This window comes from Lepidochelys kempii, chromosome 11, assembly GCF_965140265.1.
Source record: "Lepidochelys kempii isolate rLepKem1 chromosome 11, rLepKem1.hap2, whole genome shotgun sequence".
Classification (NCBI taxonomy): Eukaryota; Metazoa; Chordata; order Testudines; family Cheloniidae; genus Lepidochelys; species Lepidochelys kempii.
The window spans coordinates 15,883,711-15,899,969 of NC_133266.1; the positions used below are offsets into that span (position 1 = coordinate 15,883,711).

Consider the following 16,259-nt stretch of genomic DNA (forward strand, 5'->3'; position numbering starts at 1 on the left):
AACAGCAATGAGATTTTGGCTTGACTTAGCAACCTATGTTCCCAATGCTGGAATGGTGTTGTGAGCTGTATTTGCAGAGTGGGCTGCTATTACAGAACACACATTTTAAAATTCCCCTTTAAAATACAAGTCAAATAAGATTTTGCCTCAGCTCATCAACATGCACAGTTTGAACTGTAAAAAAAGTAAAGATTCATTTTTCCTGTTGTGGGTCACCAAAAAAACAGGGGAGAGAAAAAAAAAGGGATTAAAGTCAAGTGCACACAGCATAGAAGGCCAATAATTCAGTTCAGGCCAATACCCAATTGTTCTTCCTAGTTCCATGTTTTATTTTAACAAAGTGCCCAGTCTTTAGTTATCTCACTAGAGAGGATACTACAGTCTCAATAATGGATGGGAATCAATCTATATTTATTTATTGGCAGACACATTGTTGTTATGACTATTAGTTGGCAAATATTTCCCACAAATTGCATGAAAACTTTGTCAAATAGGAAAAGCACACATTTCCGTTGTCTTTTGTTCATTTCAACTACTCTTCCTTGCACAGTTTGTATATTGGCCCCATTCAACTTTTGCAATAGTACATTAAAAATGAAATTAAAGTCAGACATTCAAAAAATGTAATCTACTGAATTTACATCAGTTCCTTATTTAGTACTTGTTGCAGAGCATGCATTCCCAACTTACTGCTGGATTGTGGTTTTGAGCCACAGCCCTAAGTAAGGGGGAATGGCTAAGCTGCACCATCCCTGTAAGAACTCCTAGAAGCATTGTGTCTTAAGGTCTAGCCCCCTGTGCACTAGCCAGCAATCTGACCATGTGAGGAGCAGAACACGTTATGCCTCTCAGAGGGGATAGCAGCAAACACACTTCTGTTCTTCACGCAGGCTGGATACCAGCACAGCATTTGGCCCATGAAGCCTCTAAAGGATGAGACTCAGGTGGAAAGTTACCACAACCTATAAATGCCTTTTGTCTGAAAAGTGACCTGAAGCTAAGGAAGGATAGTTATAAGAATCTTCAATTATAAGAGTATGAGCTGTGGTGTCGATACCCAAGAAAGGCGTTAATCCTGAAGTATGGCAGACTGCCACCATTTCTCTTTTCCCCACTTTCTCTCTCTTCCTCTGTCCTGTCCTTTTCTGTCTCGTCTCCCTTTCTAGCACTGTTTCTTTCCTTTCTGTTATATTTTTTGCTCTGTTACTTGGTTTGTGCTCCTCCTCCTCTGGAGATTAATAATAATCATTATCATAATTTTATTTATAAAGGACTTGGGATGCTGAACAATCATAAAACAATTTCTCATTAACTAATAAAAAGAACATGCTCTTCTTTTTTCCCCAACCATCTGTTAGGTGCCTTCTCTCATCCTCCCATTTTACCCAAGGAAACAGAAAAACATATGCAGTGGGAGCCAGAGTAAATCTGAAATCATTTATCTGTCCCTTCCCTTCCTCTCTTCTGTTGCACTCACCCCAGATTATTTGCACCCCCACATACACTCATGTTGGAAACCCAAATTACTGGAAATGATATACTGAGCAGTCCTTTTGTATTGAGGGTTAGATGTTGGATGTATGAACTGAATAGCCTTTTATGAACAAACAAAAACAAGAAACAAGTTCCCAGCTACATGGAGGGAGGTAAGTAACAAGGTTATTAAGTATCACAAGTAATTTGTATATGAAGACTGACCTTGCTGCTGACAGACATTGCTGTATGCCTATGTTTCCTGATAACACCCAGAACAGGAGGGTCAGTTCACACACCTAAGGAAAGCAACACCTTACAGAGAAACCTAAATAGATTGGGGATATGGGTGGATGAATGGCAAATGCTATTCAGGCACTTGAGCAGAAAAAACAACAAAAGAGAATACACACTTAATAGATTAGAACAAAAAATGAAGAAAAAACTAGAGGTGCAATAGGTGTGGATGTAATATATAATGAAACAATGAAAGTGTCACGTGTTTGAGCAGTACAGAGAAGATACATTATATATTGCTATTCACCTTCTCTCATAATAGAAGAAAGGAATATGCAATGAAACTAAAGGGCAGTAGATTTACACAAAATAAAAGAAAATACTTTTACCCACAAAGCAAAATTAGCCTGTGGAACTCTCCACCACAAGATGTCATTGAGGCCAAGACCATAGCAGGAGTCATAAAAGGATGGGACACTGACAGAAATCACAAGCAATACCAAGAATTTACAGTGATAACAAGAACAGCCAGAGCTACAATCACAAGGACTAAGAAAAAAACCATTGGTTTGGGGTGAGGAAGAAACTTTCCCTGTCAGGGAAGGGGAGTGAGGGAAGCGACTCCAGTCCAAAAAGTGGTGCTGTGTGCAGCAGCAGCAGGAGCTGAACACTCTACCTGCCAGGCTGTGGGGCAGACTAATAGCTGATGAACAGAGACAAGCACTCAGCTCACCCACTAAAATGCACAGGCAGCGCCAAGCAATGGAGTAAGGCAGTGGTTCTTACCTTTACTGCAGCCTGCACCCCTTTGGTTCTCAAAATATGTTCTCACACCGGTTATCAAAAATTGTTGAAGTAGCGCAGTTCTTTAAACCTAGATATATTTTTGTTTGTATATTACAGTAATCGTTAAAAAAATGTATAATGTTAATAAATACATAGGTTTGATGAAATAAAGGAGTTGTACTTACGTGCCTGTGCTTAATTTGTGTTTTCGATCATTAACCTTCTAAAAAAGTCTGGCCTGTCTCGCACGCCCAGAAAAGGCATCTCACATCCCCAGGGGGTGTATGCACCCCAGGTTAAGAACCACTTCAGTAGGGAACCCTAGGAAACAGTCCAGTTCCTTCCACTGGCTGCACACACAGTAATGGGAAGAAAGATTCCACCTGGGAAGAGGTAGACAGGACACTGGGGAAGATATCCCTGTTGTGGAGACTAGACCCAAAGAGGAGTGGTGGGGAATAGAGATCATAGGTGGGAGATAGAGTGAAGAGGGACAAAGGAAGCAACGAATACAAGCATAAGTGACAGGACAGGGGGAAACTTACAGAGCAGTGGGGCGTGGGATGAGGGGGAAGGATACACTACTGGTGGGGACAGAAGCACAGACAGATACTGGGGAGGACAGAATAATGGGGAAGACAACAGACAGATGGCGGGACACAGATGGGGCATCATTTCAGACAAATTCTGGGGTGAGGGTGTCAAAGTTTCATCAGCCTATAGAACATTTTATGTGATTATATTATATCCTATAAAGTGTGTGGGGGGGGGGGTGGGGGGTGAATAGAAGACATAATGGAGCATATAGACCCATGAGAAGTCTGGAATGGGGGAACAAAGTCAGAGGGGCAACTGTCTCATAGCAAATGATGCCCCTGAACGCAGGCAGACATGGGGGACACGGGCACTGGAGGAAAACAGGCAAACAGAGGTGGGAGGATGTGAGCAGACAGACCAGCATGGCTCTGGGGTGGAAAACAAATGAGGCACTGCACTATATATAAACACGTGCAAGAAAATGCACACATACCTACTTACCTTAAGTGTGTTGTCTACACTTGAATTTTAAGTTGTGGTTTAACATGCTTTAATAAGCAGCATGTGGTAATGAACATGAACACTACAAATTCTCCTGGAGACCAGAAACCAATGTATGTTGCTAATCATGTTAACATGATTCGGAACAAATGTGTGTGAACTGGAACAAACATTTGTGTAGGGACTATAGTGGAATATAGAATCATGTTAGTTAACACATTGAACACAAATAATAATTCAAGTATGGACAAGTTTGATGCACAGACATACCCACTTTTATTATAAAATTTGGGACTTGGTAGTACTGGGAGGGCGGGCTCAGGAGGAGGAGAATGATGCTCATCTATGGAGGCAGCTCTTTGTCCTCTGAAGCTTTTGTATGAAAATTACTCTACTCACTATCCAGTTCTCCCTACTTGATACAGATTTGCCCATAAATTAAATAGTGCTTTCCCAAGGAGTATGGATAACAGTAATAATACAGCCTATCCAGCTAAACAGTTTATATTAAAGGCTGTTTTCTGAGCCAAAAATTTAATTCTACAAAAATGAAAGTCCCCATTTTTCAGGGACATTGCTATGGCAACCAGAAAACTAGCCTTAGTCTGTTCACTGCGCTCAAGAGAGCTTTGCGTCAACCAATATAGAGAAGTGAGATTTATTGAGGTGTCTAGTCCACTCTTCTATAGGTTCATGTTTAGAGTGACTGTACTTAACCCTTGGATGTTATACTGAGGTACACAAAGATGTTTTTGGAGACCGTAAGCCATTTTGCTATCCTTGTCATCCTATTTTAGATACAATGCATCATATGATTGATACTTACAAAATATTCCCCCAGGCAGCAGTGTAAGTGTATTGATCAATTTGTTAATTCTTAATGCTTTGGGTTGTAGAATAAATCTAAAATCAATATGAACATTAATTTAAAAAAAGACTGGGATGGAAGAATACTTGAGAACTCATCGTATTTTGACTGTACTACTGAAATGTAGTTTGATCTTCTACGAGGTGGACAGGATGACTTTATTTTTCTTAATTTATTTTCCATTCTATCGGCCTTGCCCCATTCCTCATTAACTTTTGGATCAGCCCCTGTATAAGTGAATGCAAATGGAAATAAATTGCTGTAGTAGACAGGGATTCTTTGGAAAGTAAATTTTGAAGTAGCCCATGCAAGAACTGTTCAAGAGGGAAATAGGTTAAAAAAAAAAAAGGGCCAGACAGAATATTTGCAACCAGAAGCAGAAATGATAAAGGGAAGAAGGGAGGCATGTATAGTATAAAAGAAGAGTCAACATCCTTTGTGTGATCTATTTCTTCCTTTATACATCAAAGGTCACCCCTATTGCAATCTTTTGTTTGTGTAGAAAGAAGATCAGGAAAGGCAGAGCTTTTTCAAAATATGTGCTCTAAGAAGCCATTTGCAAAATACAATGGTGAGACAAGTTAATGGCCCTGAATACATAACACTATTTAATGCTGGTTAATGATCATTAATACTAGCACGACTATCGATGTAGCAATAGGGGCTTAACATAGCTGGTCTCAGCAGAAATTACCAGAGATCCACATTTAAGCATGCAAGTCATGTGGCTCTTTATAGCCAGGGAGTTTTATGGGAGGGGAAAGAACTGTTATGCATGCAGCAAAACCCAAAGAGTTGGGGGTCAGCTCTGCTAGCTGGTGCCCCCTCTTCTGGTGGTGTCTCACCGCCATCACTTCTGCTCCAGGGACCCACATCACTCCCAGGATGGCGTCGTCGTCTTCATGACACAGCCCTCTGGCTGTGCTGCACTCTGTGCTCCCCCCTTCCAGGGGAATGTACCACAGTCGAACTGTCCAGCCACTTCCCTCAGTGACATCTGCAGCCCATTGTCTGGCCACTTCCTCAGTGGCGAGGGGTGCGGGGACCGGGACCGCACACTACTCCAGGTCCCGGCCCAGTGACCCTGTAGTTGGCCGCCACTTCTGCATCCCCTCCAATTCCTCAGTAGATTTCTCTGGCCACTTCCCCACAGCCCCAGCACCCTCTTTGCCCTTGCCTCAGGGCCTCAACCTGCAGATCCCTGCAGCCCGCCAGGAGCTGCCTTTAGTTCTCCAGGTCTCTACCTGCAACACTGCTCTGTCCAGGGTGCTTGCTGCCTTCATCCTGCAAGGCAGCCAGTTCTCCTCCCTTCTCAAGCTCCAGGGAGTGGCGCTCCATAACTCCTGGCCAAGACACTATTTGAGATATATCTAAATTTTAGATGACTCAGCTCCTATTTGTGCACAATGGCCACACTCTGACCTAGCCACTTCAGCTTGCCTGAATGAAATGAAAGCTAAGACATTGCCCTCTTAACAGCATATGTTAAAAATTACATGTGCAAAGCATACTTTGCGCCAAGTGCATGCCCAATTGTCCATTTCAAAATTCCAGCTCAGATCCATCTTTTTTGGAAACTTAGAAGTATTTGTTCTTTTCATTGCTGAGCAGAACAGTGATTTCTTGCATTCTGACCTGTCTCCACTGGCAAGCAGCCCTGCATGTGTAACGCCAACAGACCCCTGGTTGTCAGTGCGCAGGATCGAACTGGGGAGCCCTGGAGCTTAGTGCATGAGCCGTTACCACATGGGCTAAAAGCCAACTGGCGGTAGATCAGACTCATTAATTGTTCTCTCCTAAGTGGTCTCGGTGCCACTAGATGGGACAGAACACCACACCCAGAAGGTGTGTGGGTTACATACTTCCCCTAGCTGAGGAAGCACATCCTGAGCTTCAGAGACTTCCCAAGTGAAATCCCGGATGAGCCCCACTTGTAACACCGACAGAACCATGGTTATCAGCAGAAAGGATTGAACCGGGGACCTCTAGAGCTTAGTGCATGAGCCTCTACAGCACGTGCTAAAAGCCAACTGCCTATTAACTAAGACTGTAGAGCAGACTCATTTTATCTCTCTCTCTAAGGCAGTGGTTCTCAAAGCCGGTCCACCGCTTGTTCAGGGAAAGCCCCTGGCAGGCCGGGCCAGTTTGTTTACCTGCTGCGTCCGCAGGTTCAGCTGATCGCAGCTCCCACTGGCTGCAGTTCGACGCTCCAGGCCAATGGGGGCTGAGGGAAGCGGCGTGGGCCAAGGAATGCGTTGGCCACCCTTCCTGCAGCTCCCATTGGCCTGGAGCAGTGAACCGCAGCCAGTGGGAGCCGTGATCGGCCAAACCTGCGGACGTGGCAGGTAAACAAACCAGCCCAGCCTGCCAGGGGCTTTCCCTGAACAAGCGGCGGGCCAGCTTTGAGAACCACTGCTCTAAGGGGTCTCGGTGCCACTAAATGGGACAGAACACCACACTCAGAAGGTATGTGGGTTACATATGCTCAAGCTCAGATAGATAAAACTTCTACTTGCCCCAAATGTATTGGAAGAATCTTCACTGCAAAAACTGCTAAATGGCTCAGCCATTGCTCCAATTTCCAGGGATTTACAGGGCTATGAGAAAATGTAGTGTGGGTCACTCACACTGTGGAATCTGAGCGTGCCATGCTTTTCATACCGACTTCATTTTACTGCCCAGAATTCTGAGGCAAACATAAGAATGATCATACAGATCTTTGTGCACAATGCCTAACTCATCTTTTATTTTCTTTTATGAGGAGTTTCCTGATGAAAAAAAGCCTGCCCTGAATCACCTGCAACAGAGAAAATTCGCTGCATGTTTGATCATCTCTCTAAATAGAAAAGCTATTAATGCAATGCTACTGGAGGGTGATGGGCACATTTAGGGTATGTCAACACTACAGCTGGAAGCATGCTTTCCGTCATGAGTAGATAGACATGCTAGTTTTGCTTGAGTGTAGGTTGGGCATGGGTAGCGGCTCAGGCTGGCATGGGTAGCGGCTCAGGCTGGCATTCTCACTACATACCCAAGAGAGGCCAGGCAGACTTGGACTCAGCCAAGTAGCCCAAGCTGCCACCTGTGTAACCCCAGTCTACATTGCTTTTTGTAGCATGTCTCTCTATGTGTAATGGCTGCAGTGTAGACATAGCCTTAGAAATAGCTGAATGGGAAACCACTATATCATCTTCTTTTGAACATGCTATACAGGTATCAAGAAGCAATGATGAAGCACTTCCAGCTAAATCATTCCTTTGCATGCTGAATTAAACAGACACAAATCTATGAAAAAAAAACACTGAATAATTTGTTCATCTGTGCTGGAATAGAATTTTAGTCACAAACGAAAGGGATCTTGGTATAAAACACTATAAGGATTCTATGAGTACAACATAAATACAGTTTAAAGACACTGGGTCACATTCATCTTGGGATAACTCCATTCATTTCAATGGTGTTTCATCAAGGAAGAATAGGACCTATTCTGGTCTCTCATGGGATGAGACCGACCTAGGAAACCACAGTAAAGTCCTTTTGCCAGAAATTGTTAGTACAGGTTAGCAGGAAAAGGAGAGCTTTTCTCTAGTGGAGCAAACAGAGGAAAGCTCAGAAAAGAGGACTTAAAATATATGATCAATACAGGAGTTTGAGGTCAAAGAGTGAGTCGGGCAAAATTAGGCACCTGCTCCCTTGATTTCATCCAGGCACAGTGAAAACATTTCTGACCTAGGAAGATGAAATAAGCTAATAACTATCATCTCTGCACAAAGGAATTATACAACATAGCAAAAGGAAGGTCTGAAAAGTCTTTGCTTTGGAAATATTTGTGTGTAAAATGGTTTGTTTTGGAAACGGTTTCCAAACAGGCTATGCCTGCCAATATTTGTGGAATATACAGGGATTTTATACTGGGCAAGCAGAGTAATAAACCTTATTCTAAAAATAAAGCTTTAGTACAAAAAAAGTTTCAGGGGATTGATTCTCTCCAGAAATCTCTTATTAAATTCGTGCATTTTAATTCTGCTCCGTTAGAGGAGGAAGAGAGCAGCCAACCATCGGGGGACAAATCTATCTATCACCAAGGAACCTAAGCACTGATTGCAGAGGAGAGGTCAGGATTTGATAGGTAGATGTGTTAGGGCCCAGACTGAGAAGAACAGTTGCAGTTCTAGTGTGCCAGGGAGCTAAGCAGGATTCAGAAGGCCCACACAAGCATTCCTCATCCTTTCCATGGACTACAGATGTATGGAGATTGCATGTGCACAGCTAGGATAGGGTGGAGGGTCAAAAGATTACCAGCTAAATGCATCCCCCAAATTCCCCCCTGCAACATGGGGCACAGTAGCTGCCAAACATGCACTACGGCTATTCCGTGATATGGGAGGTGAGTGTGGAAGAGAAAGATTTCTTCCCTATCCTAGCCCAAATTCAGCAAAGCATTTCAGCATGTTTCAGTTTGAGCACATGCCTTTTTCCGTCCCTGTTCAGTGAAGCACTTATGCACATACTTAAAAGCTTTTCTGAATCAGAACCTTCGTCTCCAGACTAGATACCAGGGCACAGCCTGCATACCCCAGCTGCCTAAGATTAGCATGCAGATCTAAGTGCCTTTTCCTACATATTTTGTTCTGAAATAAGAAAAATATCATAATTATAATGGCACTACTCTTAATATAATCTGGAGGATGACATGGAGGTGCCAATGCTTCCTGTTGCACATAGGAAGGGAATGTGAAAAGTTAGATTTGTTACTCAGACAGCAAAAATGTGAGCTAACTCCACTTTTGCAGAAAGAAGGAAAGCAAAGAGCCATGAAATGGTGTCATCGGAAGGCACAGCCCCACTCCACTATAAGAGAGACAAGCATTATAGTAATATGGAAAGGTCTGTGGTTGCTGTTATCACTGATGTGAATAGTTTACATGTATAGGGTAACAGTTACTGCCATCATCTATTATTTGTATGATGGTCGCACATAGGCTCTCCATTCACGGATGCCATTGCACTAATTACTCCGCAAACACAGAACAGAAACACAGGCCCAAAGAATTTATAATCTCAGTATAAGTCAGGAGACAACGTGGTAGATGCAGACAGATGTGGGAGAGCTGTCAATATAAAAATGTATTTAGCAATATAGAATGGTTTGTGCAGAGAAAGTTCCCTTTTATTGCTTTAATGGCCTACCCTATTTTAGTTTTAATTAATGCATACAATTTTTAAACCACAGTGCAGTACTGTACTCTATGTACATTTACATAGACAAAAGTTAACCAGGCTATTTCTTTGCCATTTCAACTCAATATCTCCTTTGGTGGCGATGTGCTGCCAGATTTACGTACTTTGTGTCAGACACTGGCAACATTTAAAATTTTCACTTTTTATTAAAAAACTGAAAATCAATATTGCTAAGGGAAAATGCACTTTCATTTAGCATCTTCAAAGCTATGCCAGACAATTTGTGTTCTTTTTGGAACCACATGCTCTTTCAGATAACATTGACTGTTCTGATCACCAAGTTCGCTATCACCATGGCTTTAAATACAGCATAGGACATAGGATTTACAATTAAAAATACCTGTTTAATAAAGTACTATGGGATTGTTTTTAGAATAAATCTTTCACATTACTAAAACAACTAATTTTTTGTTCTGTTCTCAACTATTGTATATGAATTCTAGGGGAAAATCATGGTGTATTCATCAAGCATGTTACAGTATCTATACAGTCAGCTATGAGCACATTACTCACTTCTAGGAATTCTACTGATGTGTCTTGAACATTTACTAACCAACATGTATGGACCAGGACAGAAGCAGAAGAATATGCATAGGTGTTTAGTTATTGCTATTAGCACTGCAAGCACCATGACTAATAAGCAACTGTGCTGTGTAGGCTGACAGCAGATAGGTTTTAATTGCCTTTTTACAAATTTCTGCCAAACCAGTTAATAAACCTCAGCTGAAAAGAAAAATCAAAAGTAATGTTTTCTCAGTCCTAATTTTAAAGTAAACTGAAAAGCTTTTTAAATAAATGCAAACACCTGGGTAAGATAAAAGATACAATACATTTAAAATACAACATGTTAGTTTCTATTTGTTCTCCTCATCTGCCAAGACAGTAGTTGAGAGTTTTGTATTTCTTTGGCAGAGCTAATGATCCCATGGCAAGCAGGAGAGAGAGCAGCATTAGACATCTGCATTGTTTTTAATTCTTGCACTGGAAACACAGGATCCAGATACTAAGCAGAAAAGGAAATAAACTAAAATTAATTTGTTAAACATAAATCAATACTTTTTCAAAAGCCTATTTACATATTCTGCTGTTGATTTAAGGCTAGATCCTGCAAATGAGGTCTGTAAGTACCAATAAAAGGAGGTAATTTCTGATAGTAGAGGGCTCTTTGAGGGCTCAGTAGAGGGCTGGAAGTTGAACCTAGATATGTTCAGACTAGAAATTAGATGGATATTTTAAAGTGAGTGGAATTAACCATTAGAACAATTTACCTAGAGAATACCTCAGCTACAAGTTATGGCCTTGGGGCAAGAATCTCTTGTCAAAATTCTATGGCTTGTGTTATGCAGGAGGTCAAATTAGATTATCATAATGGTTCCTTCTGGCCTTAAAATATATTCAGTGGGAAAAAATTACCCTAACATAGGGATAAGTTTGCTTGGTGATGTGTCGTCTCTTTGCAGAAGCAAAACTCAAACTTCTGAAAACCAGCAAATGCAAAGTTAAGTTTGCCCATGCAACCTTAACTCCGCCCTATTTCAGCAATGCACCAAGATATCTCATTAATACACATCCGTTTACTCTGCCAACCCCACAGTTGCTGAAGAGTACCAGCTCTTCACCTCCTTTTTCAATCAATTCACTTTCACACACACAGGACCAAAAAAAATAAAGTTGTCATGCCACTTTCCTTCTTGTTCCCCTGGAGTTGGCAATAGCCAAGGGAATTATTTGCACAAACTTCAAGTGCAGTGAGTGTGTTAGGTGTACCTACACTAAATAGTGGAGGCAGTAGCTAGGCTTTCTTGGTAAAGGTGGGCTTGTGTTATGAGGACATGTGTAGATTACTTTGAGGTGGGTGAAAGAGCTGAGATTACAATATGGTAAAATCTATCTTTTGCACACTGCAATGTGTGAGAGCCGGGGTGAAAGTAACTTAAAGGACTTACCGGTACTCTAGAGTCCTGAGCAGGGGGGGCGTGGCCTTGATCAGAAGAGGCATCCGGGCCCTTTAAATCAACCCCTGGCCCTTTAAAGCACCGCTGCAGCCCTGCCGCTGCTACCCCAGGGGCTCCGGCAGCGGCGCTTGGGAGGCACTTAAAGTGTCAGGGGTTGAGGCCACTGCGGGGAGCCCCAGGCCCTTTAAAGCCCCCCTGACCCCCCGAGCCCTGCCGCCAGAGCCTCTGGGGTAGTGGCAGCAGGGCTCCCGCAGCGCTTTAAAGAGCCTGGGGCTCCGGCTGCTGCGGGGAGGCCCGGGCACTTTAAAGCACCAGCATGGGGAAGCCGGCTGGACCGTACCAGCTTACTTTCACCTCTGGTGTGAGCAAAGGGAAGAGCTGCATGTGTACCTTTAGGATCCAGTATGAATCACTTAAATGCAGAATTGTGTATGTTATGCAATTAGCAGGGCACAGGGACTTTATTACAAATGGTACTGTCAGTAGCAAACTGGGATATGAGAGCAGCTTAAGCATTTATTATCCGCGTGCACTCCAGGTAAAGTGAGTGTGGTTAATATCAGGTGTAGCTGTACTGAATGGTGGAAGCAGTAGTTAGCTCTGCATGGTTGAGGTGCACTTGCGACATCTGTGGATTACTTTGTGGTGTGTGACAGAGCTGTGATACGAGATCTATGTTTTGCACCCTCTGATGTGTGTGATGAAAGGGAAGAGGTGCATGAGTACCTCCAGAATACAGTATGCATCATTTCTCTGATTGTATGGGTTATGTCATTAGCAGGACATAGGGCTTTTATTACAAAGGATATTATCAGCAGGTTGAAGAAGAGAGAATTGTAATGCTTTAAATGATAGTTAAGTGAAAGTGAGATGAAACTCTGTAAGTGTAAGGGCATTGTAAAAGACTGAAGTGGTTCTTAAAATGTACACATGTAGTATTCTTTCAAGGAAGATTGCGGATTGGATTTGGATACAAATTTTGTATCCGTGCAGGGCTCTCAAAACTATCACAACTGCTGGACACAAATCTCTGATTTGATCCAAATCTTCTCTTATGCATTGTATGAGGTGTGTATCAGGAAAAAGGCCCAGATCATTTCTCCCCAAGTGAATCACCACAGTGCCTGGTAGATCACAACCTCTTAAGTTACCACTTAGATGAGACATAGTGGCAAAACATGATGCCAATGCAGGCCACCTCTCTCCACCCAAATCAGCTTGCTGTCAGAAATCCCATGCCATGGTGTACTCCTTGCTGTCCCACAAAACTTCTGTAACTTCATTATCCAGGAATCACCCAGAATCCACATGCTGGCAATCCTGGCAGCACACACATTTATTTTCCCTCAGTGGACAAGGTACCTCCACAGTCAGTTCCAAGCCTCCATGCTACATGTCTTTGGAAACACCACATTAATATGCTATGAGGTTATATTTCATATATCAGAGCTACATTGTACACATTTATTAAGACCTAGTAAGATAATTAGGCAAGTAATATTAAATATCTGTTCAGTAGTAAGGGAAGAGTACTAACAATGAAACTTGCACCAAGGTTCACTTCCAATAAATAATTATCTACCTTAAGTAATCACTTTAAAAGGCCAGTGCTGTTACCAATGCAATTTTTTTTAAGAGGAGGACAAAGTCCACATGCAAAATCAATTGTGTATTTACATGCACGTGCAATTACTTGTACAAGCAGAAGTAGAGAATACTCTGTCTCCATTAAGCCATTGATTTTTGCTAGTGTCTTGAGCAGTTTTTGAAGATAGGCTTCACTGCCTCTGTTATGTTATTTGTGACTCCTGCAGTATTTGTATCCTTGAGTATTCTCTACATCTCTGGTTCAATGCAATATAATTTTCACTCAAAAATATATTTTCTTAATTAGCTGCACTCGTGTGCAGGCTGCTCACACCATGTGTTTACCGTGAATGAGAGAGTTATTCAGTTTCATGCACAAGAGAAGGACTTAATCAATATTCTATAGAGAAGATTAATTTAATCATAGAGTAAGGTAATTGGAATTGCAACAAACATGGCAAAGCAGGGTGGAGGACTAGACAAAGCAAGGCTCCTTCTTCTCTCTTGCACACCTATTCAGGGAACAGATGCACTGGGAATCCTGGCATTCCCATGAACACAGTTGCTGCAGGTTAGTGCTACTGTGTAGGCCAACCTCCCCATAAATGGAAGGGCAGGGGGAAGGCAGGACTAGGGCCAAGGGTTGGTTCCTCAAAGATGGAATGCATGCTTCACTTCATGAAAGAGCCCACTCTCCCCATCTATTCCCTTGCATGAAGCAAAACACACCTAGGAACTTCCACTTGGGAGATGCAACTCCATTCAGTCTCCAGAGAAGGTTGTCAAAGTTAATTCCATTAGTGCCCTTTTACTGGACAATCGGTGTTTCTAATTCTTACTGATTCCGTCATGGAAGCCAGCTTTGGTATCTTTAAATATCTATCTTTTCAACGTGAAGGATAAATCATTCTGATTACACTTAATTTATAAACTCTGCAGCCACATAAGACTTCCTATTTTCATAACTCTTCTTCAAATACTTTATTTTGCACAAAGCCTATTGTTATTCCTCTGATTATAACACCTTGACTGCTACACAATTATGATGACACAAAGACGGGGAAGGACACTGTGTTGTTTGAAAATTTCTTGCTAACCAAAAGAATGTGAAACATTGTATCTGATCAAGAAAAAAAAACATAATAAAGATTTGAATGAGATGACAAGGACTTTTTCAGGTATATGAGTCTTAACAATATGCATTATTTTTAGAACATTATGCACAATTCTTAAAGCATCTAAACAAACAGAACCTGAAATACAATGCACAGGCATCAGAGAATAACTAGAGCTGTACAAATAAGTTGAAGTTCAACCTAAAATGTGTTTCCATATGTTATGTGTCAGAACCATTTGCACACCCTGAAATTTAGATCTGAATAAACCTGTTCCTTCAGTGGCCTGATTTTGTTATGAATCCACAGACAAGGTTCAGTTTTAAAAGAGTTCCTACATATTCATAAAGGTTCTCACAAGTGATTTGGAACTGCTGGTACAATTAAAAAATGCCATGCAATATGACCGAGGTGATCTGGATCAAATTCCATATGTAACATTAACACAATACCTAGGTTAACAGATATTTATATAGAGCATATATTAAAAATCAGTAACATATTGCAAACACATCAAAACTTCTAATGAACCAATGGTGGTTTATGACTTTTTCATGGCTTCACTAATGACAGTGTCTCGATTCATCATAAAAATGCTTCTATCTGCATTCAAACTGCTTGATAATATATACACATACCATTAATCCATTTGGCTTCTGGATTATGAACTATGAACTCTTTTTTGAAGAGATCTTCTAAAGACAATCTGGTTTCTGATGAATTTGTAAGCTCATCTAAAAAGAAACAAAGAAGCACCAGGTTACACATTTTAAAAAAAAACTAATATATATCATGTAATTATTGTAAAATTGTTGGGATTTTAGGGGCAGATCCTACAGCTCAAAAACAAGTAAGACTCCTAATGAAGTCTATAATAATAATGCCTACTTCTTATTTACATAGCACTTTTTCATCAGGACATCGCTCATCACTTTACAAAGGAGATAAGTATCATTATTCCCATATTCCCCAGGGAAAACTGAGGCACAAGGGGGTGACTTGCCCAAGGTCACCCAGCCGGCCAATGGCAGAAGTGGAAATAGAATCTAGGTCTCGAGTTCCAGTCCAGTGTTCTAGCCACTAGGACACCCTGTCACCCCAATTCAATGAACATTTCCTGTATGCATAGTGAAACATTAGGGATATAGTGATTACATGTTTTTTCATACAGACTAATAAATCAATTTTTTCAGACTGGTGAAATACTGATTTACAGAAAATGAGAAATTTAGAACAAATCTTACCCACCACATATCCTAAACGGTGAGTGAAAAGAAACCCAATATCCTACCTTAACACAAGTTCCTATGGCCATGAGCCAGTTTTAAATAGAGATCATATCTCTCAGTCCCACTAACCATAATACATTACAAGAATAAGAAAATTATATTAACCTTTTCCATTATTATTTCTGTTTAACCGTAACCACTTAAATTCATATGTAAAAATAATCTGAACAGCCCATCCCGCCCCCCGCACCATCAGATCTCGGTAGATATGAGCAATGGAATTCTGGGATACAGAACTATACGTGGTACATTTTCTAGGAATACAGTGCCCACCATTAGTAAGTCCACATTTGCCAAGAGATTCCACACAATTATTTCACATGCTCAGCTAAAAGGGAGACCGTGCCATCTCAGATGTTACTAAATGGTAGTGAATGTTGATGTATATTTTTTTAAATGTCGACCCCTGCAATCACTTCCTTACTTCCAGAAAGGAAACAGCAGTCAATTCTCATTTTCCTGTGCTGAAACATCATTTATGGAAATACTTCCAGAAATCTTTTTTTTAAAAGTCATTAGGTAAATGGACCCATTAATACATGAGATTAAAAGGTATTGCTAACTGAAAGTCATTATTGCTTGTCAGGACACAAATCTCCAATTATATTTATCTTACATGTCCTAGATCACTAGCTGCTTTAGACAAACTTATATGCATAACATATGAAAG

General features: G+C 41.3%; 1 protein-coding gene across 2 annotated transcripts in view; it reads right to left on the reverse strand.

The window, feature by feature from the left end:
• The window catches only part of DPP10 (dipeptidyl peptidase like 10), a 451,693-nt gene that overhangs the window by 313,844 nt on the left and 121,590 nt on the right, over positions 1-16,259 (reverse strand). For both annotated transcript variants that reach the window (XM_073305257.1, XM_073305256.1), the window contains exon 3: positions 14,939-15,034. In XM_073305257.1, coding sequence (XP_073161358.1) covers positions 14,939-15,034 — 96 coding nt within the window. The remainder of the gene's footprint in view (positions 1-14,938; positions 15,035-16,259) is intronic.